The 19670-nt window shown below is 47.7% G+C and overlaps 1 protein-coding gene across 2 annotated transcripts in view; it reads right to left on the minus strand.

Moving 5' to 3' along the window:
* Positions 1–19670, minus strand: part of LOXHD1 (lipoxygenase homology PLAT domains 1) — a 151443-nt gene that overhangs the window by 14248 nt on the left and 117525 nt on the right. For both annotated transcript variants that reach the window (XM_072952095.1, XM_072952094.1), the window contains 4 exons: positions 17488–17615; positions 10221–10338; positions 9183–9357; positions 7462–7647 (listed from right to left, as the gene is read on the minus strand). In XM_072952095.1, coding sequence (XP_072808196.1) covers positions 7462–7647; positions 9183–9357; positions 10221–10338; positions 17488–17615 — 607 coding nt within the window. The remainder of the gene's footprint in view (positions 1–7461; positions 7648–9182; positions 9358–10220; positions 10339–17487; positions 17616–19670) is intronic.

A 19670-nucleotide genomic window follows, 5' to 3' on the forward strand; every position in this document is an offset into this window, starting at 1 on the left:
AACCACTTGAGCTCAGTGAGGACAAAGAAATCTTTCTTTCCCTGACAATGATAGGATCCTGCTTTAAGATCCGAAGTCTGATTGGAGAGATCACTTATTTGCTTACAAAGGGAAGAGGATAACATCAGTGACTCAAGAACCATTATGAGGTCAAGGCAACCAGAGAATCTTGGGCTATCCAAGGGAGAAATCAAGCTCTTTGAAGAGCGTGATATCTAAACCATAGCAACAAATGATGGCTGGACCTGCTTAGAGCTGTCCGTGGTGCTGAACAGTTTCCTGTTTCTTTCAGGGTTTTGACAGTGATGAAATAGAAAGATTTGGCTGTAGCGTTTTCCCAAAGAAGAAAAATGCATCAAGAAAGCTGAGAAAGTCTAGATATATGCATGAGTAAAGGGAGTGGAGGAAACTGGTATTAGAGGACCTGCTCATGACCCTGAGGTTCATGGCCAGATCTCAATTTTTGAAAGTAAGAAGACACAAGGGAAAACTCTGATTAGGAGAAATGTGGATTCCCTCTGACTGAGGCATAAAAAGACAGGGATAATCTGAGGGACTAAAACAGGATATAAATAAATCCTGTATTAAGTTCCTACTATATTATAGGCAATGTGATAGGCATTAGGAAAAGAGCAATGAATATGATAGAATGGTACGCATGGAGCTGATAGTTAAGTAAGAGAGAACAAGTATGTTGCAAACATGGTGATTTTTGGGGGGAGGGGTTTAAGTAAGGTAAGGCAATAGGAAGAAATTTCAGTCAGGAGGTGAGTACATAAGAGAGCTTGTTAATCATAAATAGGGAGATGTAATCATGGCAGGGCGCATGCTGGGAGTTAGGTCACAAGGGAGAAGTCTCAGTGGCTGGAGTGAAATGACAAGCATACAGTGAAAACAGAAGCTAGTCTATGATGCCTTTTAGCTCTAGATTCACCCTCTTTTTCCTGCTTAGAGGAATAGCTGGCTTTTGAGCCCCAGTTACCACTGAACTGCCTGCAGGGCTATGGAGACCCCAGCTGCAAAAGTTAAGAGCAATGAATCTGTCAAGCAAATCTCTACTTGACACCACCCCAAGAATTATGACCTTGGATCACCTTGCCTCACTGTACTTTAAGCTGCTGCAGTTAATCCCACTGACCTTAGGCTGTCTGATGGGACTGGACTCTGATTTGGTGTGTTTTATCTTGGCCCAATGGCCTTGAATATTTTTCCAACCAGCAGCAAGTCCTTAGGCAGATTCTTTACTGCAAAGAGGTGACTGAATTGGAGCCCTCATTAATAATGAAGTCTTCATTATTCCCCAGAAGGACCTTCCCTACTGCGTTAGGTTCTTAGGGCTTCTGTAACAAATTGCCATAAACTTGGCTTAAAACAACAGAAATTTATTCCCTCAAAGCCCTGGAGGGTAGAAGTCTGAAAACAAGGTATCAGTAGGGCTATGGCCCTTCTGAAGTCTCCAAAGAAGAATACTCCTGGCCTTTTCCTAGCTTTGGGTTGTGGCAATCCTTGGCAGTCAATGTCTTTGAGATGCTATCTCTAGTTCCAGTCTCTGACTCTATCTTCACATGACCTTCTTCTCTATATGTCTCTTTGTGTCCTCTCATCTTCTTATAAGGACAGAAGTCATTGGATTTAGGAAACACCCTAAATCCAGGGATGATTTCATCTCAAGATCCTTAACTAATTAAGCTCACATTCTGAGGTTCCAGCTGGACAAGAATTCAGGGGGAACATTATTCAGCCCATTAAATCTGCCCTTAGAAAATTACAAATGCTTTAATAAGAGTGTCTGATAGGATGTGCTGCATCTGGAGACTTCTCAAACTCTTAGAGAGGAGAAAGGGATCTCCATGGAAGTCTGGAAAAGAATGGCATTCTGGAGCCATCCATTTAGGATCCAGAGGCTGCTACAAGGTGGTGTTTGACATAAATTTAGTCATTTGGTCACATAATTATTAAATACCTACTAAGTGCAAGGCACTGAGAACCCAAAATTGAATCAGACAAGGTCTCTACCCTTTAGAGACTCAAAATCTGCCAGTTGTTAATTGGCAAGACAATTATAATCCAGCATGGTGAGTGCTACAAATAGAGATATAAACAGTTCAAGAGTGCCAAGTAGGGGGCATCTAATTCCATTTCATGAAAAAAGAGTGGTAGTTAATATGGATTTTGAAGGATGCATAACAATTTATCGGGGAAAGGAAATTTCAGGTGCAAAAGTCATCCCCTGGGTATCTATTTATAAATGATTGTTAGCTCAGCCAAAAGAAAAAGTAAGTTATTTCATGCCAGGTAAAATTTAAACAAGGGCTGGCCTCAAGGTTTAGAGAGCTAGGAAAGAGAAGGAAGTGAAGAGAAAAGAAAACCTTTTTAATGGAAGTTCACCTTAGAGATTTCTCATTACTACAGATTCATATGCACCACACTATTCTCTGGATGGATTGAAGCAGTCAAGAATAAAAAGGTAATTCCACCTTATAAAAAGGACCAGTGAACAGAGAGGGTGAGGCTAGGTGAGAAAGGTTCTTTGGCATTTTGTGTGTTGGCGAGGTGTGGGGGGCAGGCGGGGAGTACTTAGGAGTCAAGAACATTTCTGCCTTGTAAACATGAATCCATAAATGACAGGAGGTTTTCTTTCCCCCTGTTACAGTGACTTAAATGTTTGGCTGCATAACAAATTTCTCATCAAGGGATTCTGGGAATTTGCTAGGGAGAAATAAACATTTTAAATAGTTTAAATTGCTTTGCTATTTGAAAACAAATGTGGTTTCATATTTCCTTTATTAAATTTTCGCTCAGGAAACTATGGCATCAGGAACCAACACACCACATCTTGGGATTTCATGGCAAGTGAACAATCCTCAACGTTATGTAGTTCCAGACAGGGTCCATCTCCCCAGACACATTCCCTTTTGGAAATAAATAATGTTGAGGCAACTCATTTTCCTCCCCTTTTCCTCTTCCTCCTTTTTATTCCTTTCTATTACCTAATCTCAAATGCTGGAATTCTCAGGAATCTGCTCTCAGTCACTCTTATTCTACAAGTTTTCTTCTTATAGGACATTAATAAGTCCTCTGCCTTATAATTTTCTAGAATCTTTCCGTATTTTCTCCATTCCCCACTGCTACCATCATTGTACAAGGCATCAGTATCTTCCATTATCTCCTAGCCAGTCTTTTGAAATTTGTTTTCTTTCCATCTAACCTATCCCCCACAGACACTGCGATAATCTTTCCCATGTGACTACCGTTCCTGGATCCTCCGATGGCTTCTCAGGACACCTGGGATAAAGCCCCAATCATTTACATGGCTTATGATCTCTTGCAGGCCTAGTTCCTGTCTACTTTCTAGCTCCCACCCCCACCCCCTATTCCGCAGTCATTTGGAATTCTTCTTTCGTTTCTGGCACATATCAATATTTCTATTTTGGGGCTTTTATATTTGCCATTCACTCTGCCTCAAAAATTCTTCTCCATTTTTAGCTAACACCACACACCATTTTATATCTATCCTTTAGGTCTTATTAATGTCTTCTTCCTCAGACTTTAGTTTAAATATCATTTCTTCAAAGACAGATACAGTTAAACCTCATTATTTGTATATTCATATCTGCAAATTCACCTACTTGCTAAAATTTATTTGTAACCCTAAAACCAATACTCACAGTGCTTTCCCAGTCATTCATGGACATGTGGAGAGTGGCAAAAATTTGAGCTTCCTGATGCACATGTTGCCAGCAGAGGTTAAACAAGACGATGTTTCTTGTTTCAGTTCTCACACTATGGACAAGGGTCACTTTTGTGGTCTATTTAGTGCTTTGCGTGTGTGTGTGTGTGTGTGTGTGTGTGATTTTGCTGCTTAAAATGCCCCCCAAGCATAGTGTTGAAGAGCTGTCTAGTGTTTCTAAGTGCAAAAGGCTGTGATGTGCCTTACAGAGAACATAGATTTGTTACATAACCTTCCTCTAGGCATGAGCTATAGTGTTGTTGGCTATGAATTCATTGTTAATAAATCAACAATATATATTAGATGAAATGTCTTTAAACAGGAACACACATAAAAGAAGGCTATGTATTGATTGGCTGATGAAAATGCTGTGACCAGAAGCTCGCAGGAACCTAACTTTGTGTTTTCCCCAGGAGCAATGGTTCAGTGTTTGCAGCAACTTTATAGACCATAACTCCTGAGAATAATGAGAATCAACTCATTTGATTTATTGACTGAAATCAATACAAAAATTAGGGACTGTTAGGACTGCAGGAGTAGAGGAGCTGAATGGCTCATGTTGTCTGGGGAGAGGACATGTCAGACAGGAGGAGAAAAAAAAGAAAAGGGGAAACATAGACATCACTAAAGACAAACATTAACTTTGACTTCTGAAATGTTACTGCTTGACTTTCAGGAACATTTTTCTCAAGTATGTGAGCCTTTGCTTTCCTAGACAGTTTGGAAGGAGGTGTACAACATGGAGCAGGAATCCCCAAGAGGACTTTCTAAGTTTGTGATGAGAAAAAGTCTGGGATGGAAGGAGAAGGCAGACAGTTAAGGTATGGCAGCAACAGAAGAAGTCATCCAAGGGTCAAAGAACCAGTAAAATTTCAAATGTTTAGTCAGGTGGAGTTGGATAAGATGGAGCTGGAGATAGCAGCCTCTGAAGGCAGAAGACAGAGATGAGCTCTGATCTCGGATCAGCAATTCTCTCTTTTTATTGCCATGAACTGAGGGTGGGCTGTATGGTAATTTGTACCATCTTACCAAGCTCCAGGGGTCTATAACAGACCTGAAAACAGACAGGTCCCAAGGTGTGAACCCTGGAAACAGGCAGCAGCGTCCAGAGTTGAGAAAAATCAGAGAAATCAGTACCGTGGACAGCTACATGGCTCCAAAGACTGTTCAGTGTTTCTGCACAACTGGGGTCTTTAACACAGGCATCCTCAGTCTTCCTGGCCATCCCCTCCACCCTCACCAGCCCCGTGAGTGAAACATTCATATTAGAAATGACCCTGACATTGTCCTCCTTTCTTGGAAAAGGGAGGGTAGTCATCAGGATCTACATGAAGTTCCTCCCTACCTAATTTTCTGGCCTGGCCAGGAGGTGATCAGGGACCTCTGATCCCATCAATGTGGTTGAACCCTGAGGGGATTGTTCATACTGGCTGGGAATAATATTTCTTCCTTCCCATTGTTCTAGTCCCTTTGCTTCTCTGTTGCTTCTGAGGTACGGGCTGTGGAAGAACAGAATTAAAGACCTGGTATCTCTCAGCTCTCTCTTGGGGGTAAGGGAGTAGAGTCTCAACTAGGTTAAGATTTAGCAAGTTTCCACTGTGCCAGAAGCTCTTTAGCAGGCAGTTATGAAGATAAATATGAATGAGGCATGGCCCCTGCCCTCAAGAGTTATACTTTGTATGTCAGTAGCCCAGCAGAGAGTTGGAAGCCCAGAGGTAAAATATGCTTCCTTCTGATAAAGGCAAAGGCACATTTCTTGGGAATACACTTCCTAAACAATGGTTTGCCTCTGATGAGGACATTAAAACAGGAAACGGTACGCATGGATGTTCACGTAGACAGACCCCATCTGCACCCACCCTTATCAATCTGTTCTGTCAAATCCTTCTAATTAGGCTTCTAGTGACACACACAATGGGGCTCAGTGATTTTCTGAGCCACTGGCAGCCCGATCCAACACTGAAGTGATTGTCTGGATGTAGTGATCTACTTGTTTAGTGTCATGGGCAGCAGCTCATCCTGATCTTATGAACTTTCTAGGGCAGAAGATGATCTTAATAAATCTAATTCCTATTACTAAGCCAGACTTTCAACTACCAGCCAAGCTGCTACTAGTTCTAAAACAACCATAACGGATTACAAGAGAGAGAGAAAGAATTCAAGGGTCTTTGTTTTGTTTCCTTCTTGGGAAAGAGAAGAGATTCATTAGGGATATTTTGAGAATGTTTTGCAAGCACGTTTCTTTTCATAGACTTACCATGACACCTGAATGGACAGGTGAGGAAGAAGCATCTCCTTCCACTGCACCCTTTTCTGGATAAGACACCCTCCCCTTACACTCTGGTAATAAACATCTATGAGGGACAGAGTGGACAGAGATAGAAAAAGCTGCCCTCATTGCCTTGCCTTCTTTTTTTGACCAGTTGGCACAGTGACTGGGTGAGGGTGCAAAATGGGACTGGCAGGATGGGCTGGCACCCAGCATAGTGTACCAGAATGGGCATCAGATCTGGCACCAGAAGACCCAGATCTGAGAGTTGGCTGTGTCCCTATCTTTCTGTGTCTCCCTCTTGTGGTCCTGAGTAAGACAGTCAAACCTCACAGGGCTGCAATACTCCTTGGTTGTAGAAAAGAGAGACAATAAAGTGCTTTTGTGGTAGTAATTCACAAGGTTGTTGTAAGGATTGAATGTGTCTTTAATACTTAACAGAGCACTAGGTGACTGCTGTAAATGTTTGCTTTATGAATAACTGAATGGGTGCACTGAGATTTGAAAACTGAGGGCTATGTGAATCTTCATTATGGCCTTACTTTGAAGACTGAGTACTTTCTCTGTGCTTAATCAGAGCTGATCCCATGATGTGAGGAAAAACTCAGCCGTTTAACCCATGCTAAAGCCACCAAGTCAGGCTCCATCAGTCACCATGGCAGATATATTGGTCCCCTGTGAGGATGTGGAAGAAGTAAGGACAAACACAGTACTCAGGACACCTCTGGGCCACTTGTGCTGGACTCAGAAAAGACTGGAGAAGCCTTCGAGCAAATAGCTTTGTCAAAGTTCGTTTCAATGGAAGACAAGAGGGTGAGTTAGAACAGCATAAATTAAGAAACTAATGTGTGTCAAGGAGAAGAAATTTAGTATTTAACAACTCTTCTCTAATCACATAACATATAACTTAAAGGCCCAAAGCCAGAAAAAAATGGTCAGAGTGGCCTGAAGACAACAAAAGGACAATGAGAGAAACTCTGAACATGAACTTCATCACAGTTACAGGTGCGACAAAGCATTCCTTAGATATTTTGAAGTTTAAAATAAATTTCTCATTTGGCTTATGTCCTATCCCATCATTTATATCCATAAGTGAATTGGACTAATTTTAAACTTGTTATTATAAACCAACAAGCGTAATCTTTTATAGAAAATCCATAGGAAGTGAATTTGGTGATATAATCTTTCTTCCCCCTAATTTTTATGTCTGAACTAAGAAGAATTAATGACCCGACATCACAGAAAATTAAGAGCCACTCATTACCCCGAGGTGGTGGGTAGGGAGCAGGAGGAACTAAAATTTGTCCAGAAACATTGGCTTTTCTAACTGATGGAAGCATCAAAATGGTGATAATCAACTGTTTAGATTCCCTGCCACGCTGGGAGATGGGGAGGGGCTCAGGAGGAGAACTGGGGCCTGCCCTCCCACCCAGGCCCTGACTTGACCTTGAGCCCGAGCTACCTTTGCTGTCATGCCAGACCCGCAGCTTGCAGAGGTGGCCCAGGCTCAGCATGTCGGGGAAGTTGAATGTGTCGGTGTTGTTCCGCTCAAACTTGTTCCAGTTGGCCGACTGCTTCAGGGCCAGGGTCCCGCTGTCCCCGTTCTCCCCAAAGATGATGATGAACACGTTGGCATCTGTGCCTGCTCCTGGGAGAGCACAAGGCAAGGGCTCTGGGTGCCGCCCGCTCTGAATCACAGCCCTCTTGCTCTGGCCTCACTCCGGGACCCTGGGAGGAGCCAGGGGTGCACACGGGCAACTTCAGAGTGAACGAGGCCGGGGTGAGGCGGGAAAGGGCGGGTCAGTGTCTCCAATTCTATTCTCTCTCTTATCTCTGTGCCTTGTAAATGCTGTCGGGCTGACTGGAGTCCTGGTTAGCAAGTGTGAGTGGTTTGGTACAAGGATTTACCTAGTTCTGGGAAATACTTACAGGTGTGCCGTGTAGACTGGCTTTACAGTTTAGAAATAAACCCCCTCCTGCACAATGTGAAAGCCCCTTGTTCCCAAATCTGCCTCTGGTTGACATTCTACACAGGACCTTCACACGATGTGCTTAAGCAGAACAGAGGTATTGACCCCAGTGAAAAGAAAAGGCTTCTGGGAGAGGTGACCCCTTGAAGCTTTGCTGATACACACGCCCTGTGGTTATCAATGAACTTATTATTTCCTGAGAGGGCATCATGAAGGGATGAGGGACTTGAAAACATGTGAACACTTGAAACTTTAAGCAAGGAGAGTGAAGGCTTCACTCTGAGGAGAAAAGGAAAATGAGAGGGGCTGAAAAGAAACTTTGGCAGCTGTACTGACCCCATGCATGAGGTGCTACCATGAGAGCTTCATCTCTTTGGCTGAATGCTTCTCTGTCGAAAATGTAAGCTCCCAGAGCCATCACGGTACTCCTTCCCCAGCCATTAATAAGTAGTGTGAGTGAGTTTGTCAGACTCGTAACAGCTCCTGGAGAACAGGCTTGGTGTAGGGGAGGGGAGGAGGGAGGCACTGCTTCCCTCTGAGCTGCAGGTCTTTGTGTTGCTAGGACGTTTGCTTAGAAGGCCCTTCCTCTGCTGTCCCATATGCTTCACTGGCTTCTGTTCGTCCTTCTGGGCTGGACTTTGGCACCACCTCCGGGAAGCCCTCCATGACCCTTGCCCCTGATCTCCAGCCCGGTAAGGCGCCCTCCTCTGGGTTCCCTAGCACCCGTGCCGACCCCTGTCAGAGCCTCACTGTCATTGCTCCACTCGGATGTCAGACACACACAGGCTCAGGAACTTATCTCTACCCTAAGAGCCCAGGCCAAAGCTGGCCCACAGGAGATGGTGGCCAAGTGCAGGGATGTGGGAAGGAATCCAAGGGCATCCGAGATGTCCGGTACCTGGGTGAGGGGCATCAGGAGGACAGAGGGCCACTGAGCCAAGCTCCTGCACCATTTTCAAAAGCGCTGACCATACTGCTCAGTGACGTTCTCCCCAGTTCCCTGATGCTGGAAGGACAGAGCCAAGTCACTGGGAGGACACTTGGTCCAGGTAGAAGGTGACACGCTGTGGAAAGGAGCTGAATTGACTAACTTTTGGAAGGCCATCCAGAGAGCAATACCTTGACCAGAGCTCGGGGCCTGAGCCAGAATTTGAGGAGGAGCGGGGTTAGTGGGAGGCGGGCACAGGAGAAGGGAAGGACCTCCCTGACTCACCCAGGATGTTACTGGTCTTCACTGAGACGGTGTAGGAGGTCCACTCCATCATCTCCTCCCCGTCGATGACGGCGCACATCTCACACACCAGGGTCTTCTTGCCCTTCCGCTGGGACAGCCAGTCTCCATAGTAGAACATGGTCAGCTCTCCAGTGTTCATGTTCTTCAGGAGGATCTGGGTGAAAGGGGCCAGTGCAGGAATGCCCTCCCTCACCTCTACCGGCTGCCCACCCACTAATGCAATTCCCTAGTCCGAACCCCAGGGACCCACAATCCTAGCCCCGAGACAAGTTCTTCCAACTTAGACCTGAGGCACGAGGACAGGGCCCTCTCCAGGACAAAGACCCTGCCCCACGGGCCTGTCACAGGGTCTAAAGTCCCTACTGTGACTAGTTTGGCAATTTGGAAACAAGCAATTCTTCTACATATGTTTCTGAGAGGTGCCTATCACTGTGCACAAGAAATGTTTGCCGAACGAATGACCGAAAAACAGACCAACCAAAACACTATCAGCCACAGACCCCTGGGAACAGTGTACTGAAGTCTGCCAGATTGTCCTTGGCGGGAGGACCATACTGTTGGCTCAAGAAAAATCTGGTCAAGGCTGAACAGGAGCGTAGGAGCCTGAGGGGACTCAGGACAGATGGATTTTGGTGGACAAGGGATGAGACGATGACTCAAGATGGAGAAAGAGGCAGCCACCCGTGGTCACAGCGGCACTGAACCTCAGCACAGGAGTTACCACCGCTCCCGCAGACTCGATTCCTCCAGGAAGCCCACCTGGTCTCTGCCCACACTACACTAGCAGGGCACACTGTATTCCCTGGCAGTTACTCAATTTTGACTGGAGGCAAATAAATAAAACTGTGTTCCCTGATTAATTCACATGAAGGGCATATGGGATTCTGTGGGCCAGGTATGAGCAATAACCCTCTAAGGTGACATCTGCACTGTAACAAAGTCCACTGACAACCCAGATGAACAGGAATAAGGGGCGGGCAGTGGGTGGAAGGGAGGGCGAGGGCCCAGCCACATTACCCTCTCCAGGAACCACTCGGGCCGGCTGCCCAGGCCGTCAATTCGGATCCGCATCTTGGTGAATGGAGCAATGTCCAGGATTTCCATGATGAACGTGTCATTCTGCTCCCGCTCAAATCTGGGGGTGGAGAGGCAGGGCATGAAGAAGGGAAGCTGGTCATTGGAGCGGGGTGGGTGAGGCCAGGCTGGAGACCAGATTCGAGGAGAGGAGGCTTTTACTGAGTCCATCTCAGCTCCCAGTGACTCCCCAATAGCCTGTCTCTTGCATCCCAGATGTGTCCCTAGACAACTGGGTTAAGTGAGTTTGGCTGGTAGAAATGGTCCTGAATCAAGAGCCACCAGTTTTGGGTCCTAATCTCATTCTGCTAACGTAGAATAGTCCCAGCAACTCTCGGGAACTTGGTTTCCTCATCTGTCGTCTGGGGGAAATGACACTAGCCCTGCCATCTCATAAAACTGTCACAAGGGCCAAATGGATGTGAAATCAACTTAAAATGTAAAAAGAATTCCACACCTGTAAAGCTTTAATTGAGACTCTCTGAGTGGCATGGCTGCTATGAATGGTGGGGCAGGTTGTGCACTGCACAACTCTAGATAGTGCTGTTCACACTTTTCTATACACAATATGCACACCTGAATGCAGTGACCCTCGCTCGGGGACTGCTACTAATAACTTTAAAATGGCAGGTAAATTGAAGGTAACGGTGGTTTTGTTGCTGTTACTATTTTTCTACCGAATGACCTCGTCAGCTCAGAGATGCTCTATCTTTATTTCTTACTGCTCTTCCCACAGTGCTGCATGCATAATACAACCTTCAATGCTGACATTGCCTGACTGCTGACTGATTCCAAATGCTGCTGCTGCTAAGCCCCTGGGGCTAACGCAGGTATCACTGAAGATATGACACTGTGTGGCAAGTGTTACGCTTCCTTGAGTACAAGACATATTTTTAAAGCAGAAGCCACAGCCAGTGGGGGCTGGGACTGCACATGCTGCAAACCAAGAACGAACTGTGGCTGGTCTTCAAGGCAGCGGTGGAACAGAGGCCTAATCCCTTTTGATAACTTGCTTATATGCACTTTATGATTATTAGATGCAAAAACGCTCTCCCAGAAGTCTGCCCTAAATCCTTCCTGCTCTGATTTAAGCCATCTATCCCTCTGGTCATGTGAAAACTGGAAGGCGGCACTCACAAATTCCCTGGTCAAGCTCATATCACATAATGAGATTCTCTCCTATAATCTTTCAACTCATTGATTCCTTACTCTTGCCAGGTGAATAATTTTACAGATCAAAGGAACTTTAGAAGTCTTCGCTTTGTATTTCTCTTTAATTTTCACCCTTTGAATGTAGCCAAGTATCTCCATTTTATGGAGAGTTTATGGTGGGGCAGGTGTTTGGAAAGAGGGAGAGAGAAATAAGGTTTTCTTCTAGAAGACTGAAGACTGGATTACGTTTGCCCCCTCACCCTTCATTACAGGCTAAACCCCCATTACTCCTGGATAGACCTCCTCTCCTCAGGGTAAAAGGCCCACACCCAAAAGGGAACCCCCTCATTGGCCCTTCATCCCTCCATGATGTACCGGCCACACCTTTCCTGCTGCCCCAGGCCCTTTCAAGACACCTCAGTTGACTCGTACGAGGGCTCCCACATTGAGGGGCCGCTGCTGGAGAAATGGTCAGCCTCCGATTCAGGCCCCCTGGCCTCTGGCTCAGAAGGGCAGGGGTGTCGAAGGGGCCCAAGGTTCGCCCTGTTCATCTCCCCAGAGGAGCTCAGGGCTGAGGAGGTGATGTTGGGAGAGAGCAGCCTTTGGCTGCCCCTCACTCCCTCTCTGTTCCGTTTCCTCCTCTTCCCCACCCCCTCTCAAAGGCCATCCTTGGGAAAGGGTCCCGCACCTACTCCCTCACTGGTTTCTGTGGCTGAGAACAGTCTGAGGCCAGTCAGGGCCAGAGCCTTAGACTGGAAGGGCAAGGATTGAATGGAAGACTTTTAGGCATTGCTGAGAAGCGGGGGCGGGTTTGTGGGGAAGGAGTCTGGGAAAGGGCTGCTGGAAGATGGGGAAGAGAGGTGTGGGGTCCAAGGCCAGCCTCCCTGGAGCAGCTGCTCAGGCACTTTGCCTCTGTGGCATCTTAGAGGCACAGCTGGGGCTCCTGGAGTTGGCCGCGGTCAGAGGCTCAGCCGTAGCTTCGCGTTAAACCAAGCTCCTTCACTGTGGCTTCTCTGTCCCAGGGGCCACTGAGCCTACGCTTGGTCCCATGGCAACTAGGGGCAGCAGCTCTTCCTCTCTTAGGACAGCAATGGCCAGTCCTTAATCAGCCGGCCCCAGCTCTGCCCAACAGAGCTGATGGTTTAAGTGCCAATACTTTGGCCAACCTCAGCGCCTCTGCTGTCTCCTCTCCCCAGTCCCTGGCAACAGCCAGCAGACCTCTCTTCTCTGGGCCCAAAGTGCTCATCAGTGGATCGCTAGGTGGTGACGAAGATGAGCAAATCACATCCACACTCAGCAGCTCAGAGAAATCGGAAAAACCTAACATCGAGGCCAGAGTGAGACACAGAGAATATCTGCCGCCTGATAATCCTGTAATCCAGGCTAACTGGAGGCACACCCAGGATGGGGATGAAACGATAAAGGAAAAAAAGAGGACATGTTTACCTTAAAAGCCAAGATAATGTTACCTCTGGGGGCAGGGAGGAAGAGTGAAGCGGCAGTGTTCAATTTCTTGGCCTAGGGGGCACATGTGTAAGTTTTTGCTCTATAAATATTTACGATTTATATACATAAATGTGTTATACATGCCCTGTAGATGACTGGATAACTGGGCGTAAATAAATAAAATTGTATTCCCTGATTAATTCATGCCAAAGAGCATATTGAATTCCACAGGTCAGATACGGAGATATATATAAAATAAAAGTGAAATGTTCCTGGAACTTTTGACTGTTCTCACAGCAGGGTTTTCAGATCCAGGCTGTGTGGGTCGTAGCCCCAGGGCTAGGCTGGAAAATGCCCTCCCCCAAGGCAGGCCTTAATGCGATCACAAGGGGGAGGCAAAGAGAGATTTGGCACATAGACTGAAAAGGACGCCATGTGAAGTCGGGCAGAGAGAGACTAGAAAATGCTGGCCTTGAAGGTTGGAGAGATGAGGCCACAGCCAAGGAGGGCTGGCAGCCACCAGAAGCTGGAAGTGACAGGGGACGGATTCTCCCTTAGAGTCTCCAGAGGGAGTGTGGCTGTGCTGACACCTTGATTAAGGCCCAGTGATGCTGACTTCAGATTTCTCGCCTCCAGAAGTGGGAGAGAATGTTTCTATTGTTTTAAGCAACTAGGTTTGAGGTACATTTTTATCATAATCTCAGGAAATTAATACAGCCCCAAGCGGCATGAATGATGTGCTCTGGGACTGTAAAGGAGGGCAGATGAGGTCAAACTGGCCAGGAACCAGCACAGAGAGAACTCCAGGGACTGCAGAGCAGCGGGATGACTGACTCAGTGTGGGGATAGGTGTACCCAGGTGCTGATGTGACTGGGGGGTAAAAGGCAGAGCCCGTGGGCCCTGGCTCCTCTGATCTGGCTCCTCAGGGACCATTAGGACCATGGAACCTGATGCCTGCCCCCACGAGAGGGAGGCAACAGGGAGGAGCTGCATCCACCCGCATCCACATCTCACGAGCAGCCCTGCCGTGGTTTGGGGGTGGGTCAAAGGCAAAGTCATAGCCAACAGATCCGAATCTCTACCATCCTCAGATGCCATGATCAGGCCCAGTGCATGTTCGAATCTGCCAGTGTCCTCTTCAAGGGAGGCCTCTAAGCTGAGGATGATGTATCAGGGGGCGTCACCCAGCAGTAGGTGCTAGGACTTTCCAACTGTCTGACCCTTCAAAGGCACCCGTCTCTGGAACTCAGCCCCCTTTCCTCTTCTCGAAGACTGCCATCACTCTTTCTCAGCCCTGAGACCTCCCTCCAAGCCTGATCAACTGCAAGAGCCTCCCTGCCAACTCCCCTGCCCATGAAGTCCCCAAAGATGAGCCCTTTCCATTTTTAGAGCTTTACTGCCAAGCAAGCAGTGTGAGATCTAAGTGATAAAGAGATGAAAGGAAGATTCAAAACTTCCAAGCTTATTACAGCCCAGACCACACCACTAGTGAAACAGCTCCCAGTTGCCTCCTGCAAGGACGACTGGAAAGCCCTTGAGCTCTGCCCTCTGCTTGTGTTCTCTTGAGCTCGTTCTCTTCTCGTCTTCTTTGCACGAAGGGTTAGTGGAAGCCACGGGGCCATCCAGTTGGGCAAACCCAGTGGAACTCCGAGAACCTGCTTTGCTTCCAGACCAAAGAATTTCCCAATTCATGGGGTCTCCGCTGGGCCTTGGAATAATTCCTTACAGGCACTTACTTCCCTCTAGAGAAAAGCCACATCTACTTGTCTAAAAATAGCCTTGACATCAATTGGACACTAATTGCCTCAAATTCCACTGTTAGAGACTCATTCCTTGGATAAGCATTACCTTTTGAAGGCATCATTTTTTTCTAATGCCACATTAATTCACCAGCATCTCAGCGTGAATTAATTTACCAGAACAGTTTCCCCCAGAGTGGCAAGGTGAGAACTTGGGGACTTTAGCTGGGGAGTGGGTTGAATAAATTGCTATTGAACTTGGCCTCTGGGCATAGCGCTTCACAACAGGGGCATTTTAGCAGGCAAACCCACACAGCGTCTTCCGTGTGATACGTGCACATTTCCACCTCCATTCTGGTCACATAGCAGATCTTGGGAAAGGATTTCCAGTGGGTCTTACTCTCCGAGTCCCCGAGTCAAGATACTGACACCTATAACAAGGATTCCAAGACACGGGCCAAACCTCGGGCCACCTGCAAATGCAATAAAGCAAACTATGCCTTGGGTAAGAGTCCTGAGCTCTCCAACTGGAGTAATAAAGAAATGATGGCTCCCCTCACAAAATACGTCTTTATTCACAAAAACGAAATTCTTTAACTAACAAGGTGCCTTGAAGCATATACAATATGGTGTGACTTTTAAGCAACATTTTTGGAATTTATATACTACCAGAGAGGAGGTGTCAATCTCTCCCACCAGCAATTATGTCTGTGCGGCACGTCTATAAAATAAGGTGGAATGCAGGCATGGGATAATTAATCTGGGAAATTTCAGGAATTGGGGGTTGGGGTGGAGATTAGGGTCAAAGAACAGAGGTGGAGACTGTGAGACTGAAAATGCAAATGGACCACAGATGAAGGCAGAATTCTGACCCATCACCTTCGCAGCACCTGTCCCAGGCGACCAGAGCACAGCCTCGCCAGCAGCGGGCGCACGATGGGCAGGACTTGGTCAATAACTGCCAGCTTGCCTGTTTTGCCCCCACTTCCAACTCAGGACCAACCAGAGAAATCCAAATACGCTCCCCAGTCCAATCACATGAGATGCTCTGAATCTAGTTAGTTCTCCTACAGCTTCACCACCGATGCCGCTCTCAGACGCTTTCCCAGGCTCCTGACGGCCTTTGGACTCGGCCCCACCGAGGGATGGTGCCTACACCCTTGCTGTAAGCAAGCTGTCAAGAAACAGCCTCTGTTTGTTCTCTGTTGGCCTTCATTTCTTTCCACTGTTGCATGAGTTCAAATCTCAGCTCCCCTGCACTACCTGTGTGACCTTGGGAAAGTTACTTCACCTTTCTGAGTCTCTGGCAGCTTATTTGTAGAGAGCATACTACAGGGGGTATTGTGAGTTATTATATGTTTAAAAAGCATTTACATCAGTGCCTAGTATGGAGTAGGTGCTCAGTGAATGACAGTCATTATTATAATCACCATCATTCCTGTTGCTGGGGGGAGAATTTCAGGAGGAAACGGAAGTTGTATGAGAGAGCAGAAGTGCTAAGAGAGGCAGGGAAAACCGTCCTCACCAGATGCCCCAGGCACGAGCTGCACAAGGTGAACAGAGCTCCCGCTCTCACGAACTGCTCTGTCCATGGGAAGGAACCTCTGCCCGGTCCCTGAGAGCTTCAGCGCCCTCATCCCCATCCCTACCGTCACCCTCGCCATTCTCACCTGCAACGCCAGAGTCAGGCACAGTGAGGACTCAGAGAGGAAGCGTCTCTGGATCCCGCCCTCCAGCCTGGGGAGGCAGCAGTGCAGCTCAGAGCCAAGTGGCTGTAGGGGGATGTTAGAAATCCTAGGCTTGGGCTCTGAATCTCTCCCCTCTGGTGCTTAAGTTATCAGAGTCCAAGGATGGTTTGGGGGACAATGGCTGAACATAGGAAACCAGCCAAAACCCAGATATGTTGGGGATTCAATGAAAGGTGCAGACAGGAAGTACTCCAAGAGGTCCAGCTGCATCGCCATTACTGATAACCAGCTTAAGAAGCAGTAGAACCTAATGCTTAAGCCTGGGGCCACCTGGGTACAGCTCCCAGTGCCATAGCCTACCAGCTATGGGGCCTCGAACAGCATGTCTTCGCCCTGCTGTGCCTCAGTTTTCTTACCGCTATAAAATGGGGGTGGTAATCATGGTCCTCATAACACTGCAGGGAGGACTAGAGGCGTCAGTATATTCAGAGGGCTTAGAAAAAGGCCTGGCACCAAATAAGTCCACCCTGGTTTCCGTGCTGCTGCTGCGGTTCCCTCAGGTGTGAGGCTTTGTGAGTTCCGGCATCTTCCCTGCCTGGTTGTACCCTCTCTCCAGTGCCTGCGACAGTGCCTGACAGATACCAGGTGTTCAACAGTTTTTTTTTTTTTAACATTAAAAAAATTATTTTAGCTTTTTTCTGCAATCATTTTGAACTTGCAGACAAGTTGCAAAAATCGAACAGGGTTTCTGTGTTCTCTTAACCCGGCTTCCCCTAAAGTGAACAGGTTACAACACCACCGTGCAAAGAATGACAGCAGGACATTCACAGTGTTGATACAATACAATACAGACCTTACAATAAACAGTTTTGAGTGACGGAAGGAAGGAAGGAAAGGGGGAAGGAAGGAGGGAGTGCTACGGGCTGAGGTGATCAAGAAAGGCTTCCTGGAGGAGGTAGATTTGAACTAGCACTTGAAACAGAGATGTCTTGAGACAGAGTGGATGAAGGGCACTCCAGGAGAGAGGAGTCACGTGGACAATGGCATAGAGGCCGGGAGGCCTCAGGGTACGAGGGGAGAATGGGGAGAGCAGCCTGGTTGAAGCAGGATGGGGCTGGAGGGTGGAGGATTGGGTGTGTAGAGAGGGCAAAGGGCAGAGCCCCCCTGTCCCCCTCCCATGACACCTGGCCTTCTTTTTGTCCAGCTGCACTTCCTCTGTGCTGCCACTGATGCCGTAGAGGGTCATAAAGATGTTGGAATCAGTGCCACCACCGACCACGTCACCCGTCCACACCGTCATTTCGTAGAGCACCTGCCACGAGAAGGACGTGGGTCCTGAGCCTTGGCCTCCATCACCTGCCTGCCTCACCTTCACCCTCCAAGCTGCAAGACTCTGGAGAGAGCCCTCCCCCTAATCAACTGAATGTCCGGAGAGCAAGTGCCAGGTCTTATCACTGTCTTTGCCCTCGGCTGTGCTCAGTTCGGTGCTAGAGAGGAGCTCAGTTTCTCTCTCTCTTTATTCTTTTACACTTAAAAAAAAATTGAAGTATAGTCAGTTACAATGTGTCCATTTCTGGTGAACAGCATAGTGTTTCAGTCAGACATAGACATACATATATTCATTTTCATGTTCTTTTTCATTGTAGGTTACTACAAGATATTGAATATAATTCCTTGTGCTATACAGAAGAAACTTGTTGTTTATCTGTTTATATATAATAGTTAAAATATTTGCAAATCTCAAACTCCTAATTTATCCCTTTCCACCCCCTACCCCCCCAGTGACCATAAATTTGTTTACTATGTCTATGAGTCTGAGTTCAGTGTCTGATCGAGGACACACATGCAATAAAAATATGACTGAAAGTCCCAGGATTCACCACTTTCTTTGTCCATCGAATCCCAACCTAAGCCCACGTACTCCAGCAGCATGTGTTAGCCAGGCAGTGGCTTTGGGAGCCGTCCAGAGCACCATTCAATCCCAGATCTGCCCCTCGCTAGCTGTTGAACCAGGGCAGGTCCCCCATCCTCTCCAGCCACTGTTTCCTCCACAGTAAAACAGGGACAAGCACTCTGCAGAGTTGTGAGAGCTTCAGACACTTGGCTTGGTGCCTGGCACCGGGCCTGGCGTCCAGGAGCAGCAATAGTTCCGGCTGACCGTCCCTCCTTCATGCCGCAGCCGGCACCCACCCTGCACGTTGGGGACTGGAGCGTGCATTGGGGCTGGTGTTTGAAGGCCCTCTGCCTCCATCCACTCGTGAAACGGGACAACCGCCTATTAAATGTGGTTTTCACTGTAGATTGGAATTTTACTCTTTTGCCTGAGGTTTGCTCCAAAGAGGATGTATTCCCTTTGTCTCGGCCAGAGGGGGAGGGAGCAGCCTGCTCCCCCCGGGACGGTGCCCTCACTGAGGCCCCTGCTTGGTTCTCCCTTCCAGAGGCAGCCTAGTGGCAAGAGGGACCCTCTTCACCCCTGGTCTGGGCTGTCTTCCGGTCCTGGTTTCTTACTCCATGGCGTCTCACCAGGTGTGCAAGGACTAGCAATTAGGTCTCAAGCGTTCAGATATTTGCACACACGGCCAGGGAGGTGCCTGGCTGACCGTCCCCTCCGCACGTCCCCAGCCCTTCCCATCCCCTGTGTCTGCTGCACTGCGATATCACTCGTGCTGGGTCCCCACCACCCAGATGCCTTTGAACTCAGAACCCAGGTTATTCATGGCAGCGATCATGACCCCAACATTGAGGCTTTTCAAGCAGCACTTAGAATCCTCCCCATGACACTGCCAGGCTAGAAGCAGCATTCCTGGAGGGCACGCTTGCCGAGGGAGTGATGGAAGAGCACCTTGCTTTGCCAGGAAAATTCTCTTAGACCGCCTAACACGGCATTCATGATGGGCACGGAGCTATTGGAAATGAAAGCAGAAATATGATGCTTTTTTATCCAGCAGACATAAGAAACAGGATGATCAAAATGAGTGCCCAGGACCCCGTGGAGACTGGCCCCTCAAGGCTCGTCTCTCCAGACTCCTGTGTTCTCTGTGTCCACCTTTCTCTCCTTTACACAGACATCTCTTTTTGTGTCATAGGCGTGTTTCCAGAAAGACACATTAACAGGGCTTTTGTAGTGCCGGTGTGATATCAGACGTCCTGGGGAGGTGGCCAGTCCAAAGAGCCCTATGGTTCTTTGTAAAGTAACAGACCTGTGTTCTTTTGTAACATGAATAACTACGGTGTGGGTCTGGATTTCCACAGACTAAAGAGCTCAGGGGGAAATGCCGATGCACCAAGTGGGGTGTGCATATGCACTGGGAGGGGGCATGAACACACGCCCACGTGCACGCAGGGAACCGGGTCAGGACAGGGGCCG

The sequence above is a fragment of the Vicugna pacos genome, chromosome 30 (genome assembly GCF_048564905.1).
Source record: "Vicugna pacos chromosome 30, VicPac4, whole genome shotgun sequence".
NCBI classification, from domain to species: Eukaryota; Metazoa; Chordata; class Mammalia; order Artiodactyla; family Camelidae; genus Vicugna; species Vicugna pacos.